The sequence below is a fragment of the Vulpes lagopus genome, chromosome 4 (genome assembly GCF_018345385.1).
Source record: "Vulpes lagopus strain Blue_001 chromosome 4, ASM1834538v1, whole genome shotgun sequence".
NCBI classification, from domain to species: Eukaryota; Metazoa; Chordata; class Mammalia; order Carnivora; family Canidae; genus Vulpes; species Vulpes lagopus.
The window spans coordinates 59,971,078-59,979,074 of record NC_054827.1 but is presented as its reverse complement, the minus strand read 5'-3'; the positions used below and the strand labels follow the sequence as shown (position 1 = coordinate 59,979,074).

The 7,997-nt window shown below is 51.4% G+C and overlaps 1 protein-coding gene across 1 annotated transcript; it reads left to right on the top strand.

The window, feature by feature from the left end:
* Positions 1–2,320: 2,320 nt before the first annotated feature.
* Positions 2,321–7,721, top strand: SRP19 (signal recognition particle 19). Its single transcript, XM_041753276.1, has 5 exons — positions 2,321–2,470; positions 2,725–2,800; positions 4,924–4,995; positions 5,099–5,210; positions 7,195–7,721. The coding sequence occupies exons 1-5, from the start codon at positions 2,430–2,432 to the stop codon at positions 7,326–7,328; spliced, it is 435 nt and encodes a 144-aa protein (XP_041609210.1). The 5' UTR covers positions 2,321–2,429; the 3' UTR covers positions 7,329–7,721.
* The last annotated feature ends 276 nt before the right edge of the window (positions 7,722–7,997 follow it).

Sequence of the window (7,997 nt, the reverse complement as noted above, 5' to 3'; positions counted from 1 at the left end):
CCTGCCTCGGTCTCAGGGTTGGGGGTTCGGGCCCTGCGGCGAGCGCCTCGCTGGGTGTGCAGCCTATCTGAAAAGAAAAAATAGAAAACTGTGACTTCTGATTCTCTGGTAGGAATACCGTCAAAGATGCCACAGTTGGGCCATCCCTATCCCCGTCCCCGAGCTGCATCACAGGACACACGAGCTGACGCGGGCACCGTAAAGGTTGGGCGGCCTCCCCGGGATCTGCAGCCGTGGCCACGGGCCCTGAGGCACCCACGGGAAGGGAGGACCCGGGTCACACATGCGGGTGACCGGGTAACGGGGCGCGCGGCCCACCCACCGTGAAGCCTGACGCCCTGTGTCACTGACCCGGCCTGGATGCCTGGGCAGCTCTGCGGCCGTGTCCCCGGGACAGGCCCGCAGGCTGCTCCACACCCGCCTTCACCCGGGGCAGGGAGCCTGGGCCCTGACCTAGGCCCTGACCTGGGCCCATCCCCCCCACCCCCCCGACCTGACCTGGGCCCACTGCTGCCCGCCGCCGGCCGCCTGCCCTCCTGCCCCTTGGTGCCCTCCCAGAGCCACGGCGGCCTGCGGCCCGCGCCTCTGGGACCCGCACCAGCGCCTGACGCAGCAGGCTTCTAGGCGCCGGCCCGCGGGCGACACACAGCAGCAAGGCCCAGGGCCCAGTGCTGCGAGCATTGCTCCGAGGCCGGTCGTGGTGGCCACCGCCGGGGGCTTGGTGGTTATTCATTTGAGAGATGGAGAGAGACAGAGACGGAGAGGAAGAGACAGAGAGGGAGAGAGAGTGAAAGACAGGGAGAGACAGGGAGAGAGACAGAGAGAGAGAGAGAGATAGAGATGGAGAGCCAGGGAGAGAGACAGGGAGAGACACAAATGGAGAGACAGAGAGGAAGAGACAGAGAAATGGAGAGAGACACAGAGGGAGAGACAGAGACAGACAAAGGGAGAGGCAGAAGAGAGAGACAGGGAGTGAGCATGGGGAGGAAGAGCCTGGGACACCAGGAAGAGCGGCAGCCACCAGGACGCTGGCACCGGCCCGGGCTGAGGCAGGCACCTCACCGCCTGGAGCGGCCTCGCACCGAGGCGCAGACTCGGGGAGGCTCTGTGGGGCCGGGCACCACCCTAACCGCAGCCTTGCGGGGAAACCAGGCTTTCACAGCCCGTGGTCCCCACGTCACCGGCCCGTCACACCCTAAGGCCACCAACAGGCTGAGCCCGGCAGGAGCCGCACCACAGTGCCCGAGGCCCCTCGCCGGCGACACACGGGGCCACAGGCACCTTGTGACCTCGATCTGCATCCCGGACGTTTGTTGCAGTGGCTGCAGCAGCTTCTCCAAGTGCCTTGGATGCAACGGAGACATCAGGTCACTTGCCGCACGGACGCCATCTAATTCGTTGTTTCCTCCCTCATCACTTCTTTAAGAAGCAGGCTCCCCACGGGCACCCCAGGCGGACTCGATCCCGGGACCGGGGTCACGCCCTGGCCGAGCAGGCAGCCGTACGTGCCCCTCACGTGCCCCTCACCCCGACCTGTCGGAGCGCGCGGCCCCTGCCGGACACCCGCCACCTGCGCTTCCCTCTCTTCCTCCTGCTTTCGGGTCTCATGCAACGTTCTTGGAAAATGTCGCCCTAAGTCCCCCCCGCCCCCGAGCCTCAAGCACCCGCTAAGGGAAGGAAGACTGTTGGAGAAAAGCCACCTTTGCAAACCCGACCTGAATCCCGAAGGCCCCGCATCACCTTCCGTTCTCCGGTCCCACCTCTCGCCCTGAAACGACCTCTGCTGCCTCTGTGCTCCCGGGCACGTACAGCAACAGGCCTCGACCAACGCCCGGTGCACCTGTTCCACCTGCGCTCGGGGACCGGCACCCGCGGGGCCTCTCCGGCCTCACCTGCGCAGCCCCCCGGTGGTCCGCGCCCTAACCCTGACCCCGACGCGCGGCCGGTCACGCGGCGCGGTGCTCCCGCCCCCAACCCCCCCACCCGGGCGGCCGATCCTGCACCGCGCAGGTGCGCCCCGGACGCTCCCAGGTGCTGCACACCTGCCCTGCACGTTCCGTGACGGGCCGCACCTGCCCGCCCCCCCGGCGATGCGCACCGGCGCCCGGAGCGCGGGGACTTGAGCGCCGGCGGCCCCCGAGCTGACCCCGCGCCCGGGGCCACCCCGAGGGTGAGCGGAGCCCGCGGCCAGCTAGTCGGCGCAGACCCGCCCCGGGGGACAGCGGGAGGGGCTGGGCAGCCTCTCGCGAGAGCGGGCGCGCGGACGCCACGTCACAACTAGGCGGCGGGCGCTGAGAGACAGGCGCCACGGCCAACGAGCGGCAGCGCTCGGCCGCCTAGCGGGCGGCGGGCAGGACTTCCGCCGGAAGCCGCGGTGGCCCGGCGCTCTCCGCGCGCTTCCGGCCCGCGCGCCCCGGTCCCCGGCGGAGATGGCGTGCGCCGCCGCGCGGTCCCCGGCCGAGCAGGACAGGTGGGTCCCGGGGTCCTGCGCGCCGCCGCCGCCGCCGCCGCCCCGCCCGCCGCGCGGAGCGGCCCCGGCGGCCCGGCCTGCTGGCTGCCGACCCGGGGCCTGAGCGCCCGGCGGGCTGCGCGGTCCCCCGAGGTGGTTTCCGTCCCAGGCGGTGGAGCGGGAGGGGGCGACCCGGAGGGCAACGGCGTCCGCGGGGACCGGGCGCCGGCGACCCCGACGCCGCGGGTGTGGACGCCGCCATGCTTCCTCCGCAGGTTCATCTGCATCTACCCCGCGTACCTGAACAACAAGAAGACCATCGCCGAGGGCCGGCGCATCCCCATCAGCAAGGTGAGGGCGGCCTGCGCCTGCGCCTGCGGGCCCCTCCCTGCGTCGCCCGGCCTGGCGGGGCTGTGGGGGCCGGAGCCCGAGGAGCCCGCGCGGCAGGGGTCGGCAGGCGGTTGGCTGCGGGCTGCCCGGCCCGGCGGAGGACAGCGCGCGGCAGCATCGTGCCCGGGGCACTCGGGTCACCGAGCCAGACCCGCAGAGAGCTTCGTTTCCTAAAGAGAGAGCAAGGGGGCGGGGGGGGGGCGGGGAGAGACCCCCCAGCAGGCTCCCTGCTGCGCGGCCCCGCATGGGCTGCACCCCACCGCCCGGAGACCGCAGGCTGAGCCGGAGTCACCCGTCCGACGCCACCAGGTGCCCCGAGACGTGCAGAGAGTTTAGATCTGTTGACCTTTATGGTTTTATGTCTCTTGTCTGTTGTGTGTGTGTGTGTTTGGAGGGGTAAAGTTTAAAATTAATACCTCTAAAAAGTAGGGTGTCACAGTTTTGAATAATAGGATTTCTCCCTTGCGCTGTTTGGATGGGAAAATTCAAGTTCTCGTTTGGCCTGCTGGCCTGTGTGCAAGTGCCTAATGCCAAGTGATGGGGCTTTGTAGCTGCTGCCTTTTTTTTTTTTTTTTTTTTAAGATTTTATGTATTTATTCATGAGAGACATAGAGGCGGAGACACAGGCAAAGGGAGAAGCAGGCTCCATGTAGGGAGCCCGACGTGGGACTTGATCCCGGGACCTCTGGGTCACACCCTGGGCTGCCCACTTCTTACTTTCAAAATTAATGTCATGTTGCCTTTTAAGAGTTGCTTAGATTTTGTAATTAACAACAGATCCGAGGCAACTTGGCCTGAAACAACGCGTTATTTTTGTGTTAATGTCTCCTGTTTTGCTACTTAAATGCGAAGGGAAGTGTGCTCTGCTGCCCCGGGTGGGAGAGCCACCAGGGCCCTGAGCCAGGGTAGTGCCCAACGTCAACCCCTGTGACGGGCCTCTGCCAGCAAGCTCTCACGTATTTTGGAGAATAACCGACTTGGTTTAAACTGCATTGATGTACAGCGTACATACAGGTGTGTGTCTTGATTAACTTTTACAGACTGAATACACAAGGGTAACCAAGCACCCAGATTAAAAAAAGAACGTGATTGGTACCCAGGAAGATTGCTCTGCCTCCTCCAGTCACTTCTCACGCCACATGTACTCACAAACGGGGATAGCCACTGTCCTAACTTCCAACACAATACATTACATTTGCTTGTTTTTGAGTTTTATGTAAAAGGCGTTATACACTATGTATTTCAGTGTCTGTCTTTTTTCACCAAACTTTAAGCTTAAATTTATTCACGTTTATTAGTGTGGCTTATTAATTCCCATTGCTCTGTAGCAGGGTTTCTCAGCAGCAGCACCACTGACATCTTGAGCCAGATTGACTAGTCTTCGTTATGGGGTCTGGTCTGTGCATCTTAGGTTGTTGAGCAGCATCTTTGGCCTCTCCCCACTAGATGCCAGTGCCTTCCCTGACTCCTGTGACAAGTAAAAACGTCTCCTAGCATTGCTAAATGTCATGGGGCAAAAATGCCTTGCTGAAAACCACTGCTCTTTAGTGCTGAATTGTATCAGCGTATCACAGCCCATTCTACGGTTGATAGATAACGAGGTGGTTTCTAATTTGAGGCTATTATACATACCCGTGCTGTCAACATTCTTGAGCTTGCCTTCTACAGAACCTGTTTTTTATCTTTGGATGCGTACCTAAAAGTAGAATTGCACAGCCATAAAGAATGCACGTGTTTAGCTTTAGTGGATACTACCAAACAATTTTCTTATGTGGTGGTACCTGTAATAGTTTGATCAGTATTCATTGAGCACCTACTATGTTCCAAACATCACGCCAGATACTTGGGAATCTACTGATAAACCAAACCGGCCCTGCCTTTGTGATGTTCATGTTCTGTTAGAAGGGAGATGGACACACAGTGTGAAATCAGTGTTATTCCTGCAATATTAAAAATTACAGTGGAAACAGCAGTCTAAGGTTTTGGTAAGTGTTGTGATCCTCATATTTGAAATGATTTACGCAACAATGTAGCAGCATCTACTTAAGGTTAGCTGTTGAGTGTTGTTGTTTTTAACTGTTCAGGCTGTTGAAAATCCTACAGCTACTGAGATTCAAGATGTGTGCTCAGCAGTCGGACTTAATGTATTCCTTGAGGTAAGAGGTGGTTCTTTCTTCACTATTTTTCCTACTTAGTCTCACTGGTGTAACAACTTTTTAAAGCCTGTTTTTTGTGTATGTTTTGTTTTGTTTATGTTAGAAAAATAAAATGTACTCTAGAGAGTGGAATCGTGATGTTCAGTACAGGGGCAGAGTCCGGGTCCAACTCAAGCAGGAAGACGGCAGCCTCTGTCTCGTACAGTTCCCATCACGTAAGCTTTTTTTAATGAACGAATAAAGTCTGGGGACAGGTTATTCCTCTACTCTGCAAAAAAGGTTCCAAAACTGACCTTTTAAAAGGTAACATAATTTGCGTTCTGCAGATGAATTTAGGAAAGGACTACTGCTGAGATAAAGGAAAACAGTGGCTCTCGCTTCTTTTAAATAAAGGACCTCTGAGAATGTGATCAAACCTACCAATCGTTTCTCAAAATTTGTTTTATGAACTTTTTATAAACCTCTGGAAATCTGTCATTATTCCCAGGTTAAGAATGTAAGATTATTGAATGGTCAGATGTTAATTGCCATTTCAGATCCTGGAGGCCTTTGAGGTCTGTTAATAATTTCTGTCATTAATCTAAAAAGCCATACTGAGTGAAAACAGCAAAAGAAATGCATGGTGTGATACCACTGTGGTGCATTTAAAGACAAAATGTTACTGTTTATTTACATGTATATATAAAATGCTGTTTATTAATACTGTATATGTAAATTTTTTAAATGGACTGAAAGAAAACCTCAGTCTTAAAATAGAAGGTAACTTAATGATGAGCAGGGGGTGGGAAGTGGGGTCACAGTGATGGTGGTCAGAGAAGACTAATATTCTCTCTATAGTGTTTTCTTTATTTACTTTTTTGAAGATTTATTTATTTGACAGCACAAAGCAAGGGGAGCAGCAGGCAGAGGCAGAGGGAGAAACAAGCTCCCCGTGGAATAGGAGCCTGATGTGGCGCTTGATCCCAGGGCCCTGGGATCATGACCCAAGCTGAAGGCAAATGCTCAACCAGCTGCCCAGGCACCCCTCTAGTGTTTTATGTCTTTAAAAAAAAAAACAAAACTAAACTAATCAGAATTGGACATCAGTATTCCAAAATAACTAATGAGTTTTGGGAAGATGAATCTTTTTTTTTTTTTTTTTTTTTGCACATAATTCTTCTCTGAATTCTTTATTTCTAAAAAAATTTAACTTCTTAAATGGAGCTGTTAAATTTTTTTGTCACAATAACCTCAAAATGGCAATTAAATGACTTTTAGTTTAATTAAAATAGATTGGGTTTTTTTGTGCTAAAACCTGTCCAGATAGGTAGATATTTCTAAAAACAGGATTCTGACTCTGTAATAACAGATAGTATATTCTAGTATATTTCTACTCTTTGACATCTTCCTTTACTATCTCTTAAAAATCAAACGACAGGTGAGCTTGGGTTTCTCAGTTCCAGTTCGTTAAGCATCTGCCTTCAGCCCAGGTCATGATTCCAGGATCCTGCTCAATGGGGAGCCTGCTTCTCCCTCTACCCCTCTCTCTACCTCATGCTCACTCTCTGAAATGTAATCTTTTTTAAAAAATGCAAAAGACAACAATCAAGAGACAAAAAACTTTCGACCAGTAAATAAAATAGAAGTAAAAATTACAGTTGAAAAATGTTGCTGTGTCCAATAAGAAAAAGAGAAAGAGCTGAGGGGCTCAGAGTGTGGAAAGTAGCTACTAGATCCAGATCTGGAGGTAGTTGGTGCACAGAGCAGGGTACCTGTGCACAGTAAATCATCTGGGCGCATGAGTAACATCTTTTGTTGCTGGATGACTTTGGGTTTTTGTTACAAGATTGAGAGGCTGCATGTTTCTTTAGCTTAAAATCAATGATACCATGTCTCTGGTTCCAAATTGTTATATTTCAACTTCTTTGATCTTCAAGTCAACTACTAGAACCAGGACCAAGATTTGCATTTCAAATAAAATGTTTAAAATTTTTATTTTGTTCAGTTTAATATTTCAGTATTGTTCTTAGCACATTTTCTCCAGGAAAGCTCCCACTTGAGTAAGTCCTGTCTTTATATATATATATATATATATATTTTTTTTTAATCTGTCATTTTCCTCATGTGGTGACAGTTTCTTGAACTTTATGATTTTCAGATTAATGAGCTTATAGGTCTTAGTCCTTAGAGTATATACTAAGCCTAACTTCTTGTTCCCAGGTAAGTCAGTAATGTTGTATGCAGCAGAAATGATACCTAAACTAAAAACAAGGACACAAAAAACAGGAGGTGGGGACCAAAGTCTTCAGCAAGGAGAGGGAAGTAAAAAAGGAAAAGGAAAGAAGAAGAAGTGACCGCGTATGGGAGCCACGTCTGGTACTACTGAGAGAGACCATGAACGAAGGCTTCTAATTTAAGAGAAACAGAAGCTTTTTATTTGCATCATTTAACCGAACTATGGACATCTCTGCCTCTCAGCTTCAGCATCAGAGTTGACAGTGAAGTAAATTTGCATCAGAACTTTGCATCTAGCTCTTACGCAGTATAAAAGAAAATTTTGTTTGCTTTTCAATGCAGTTTTTGTGGAAGAAAGAAGCATACTTTTAAATGGACAGTGAACTCTACCATAAGTTACTTGAAACCCTGTATCCTGTGTGTAAACATGTTTTAGATAAATGAGTTTAATTAAAGATTCGAAATACACATTTTCTTCAACGTCTAGTTCATGAAATAAAATTTGAAACTGACTTTTGTAGCTTTTGCTCCTTTGCTTGTGAATCAGTGCCAGTAGAGGAAATAATTTAAGAGAATAAATGGGTAGTTGGAAGCTTAGTGTGAGCTTAAAACTAGAAGAAAATGGTTAAATTCTCTTGGACCTTTATGAACAGCCAGCCAGTCTATAGCTCCTATTATTTTAATCATTTGTCATAATTGAATGTTCAATTGCTAGTTTTTTTGATGTATGGAAAGTCCTGGATTTTAAGCTTTAGATTTGCTTACTTTGTAGGTTTAAGAACATTATT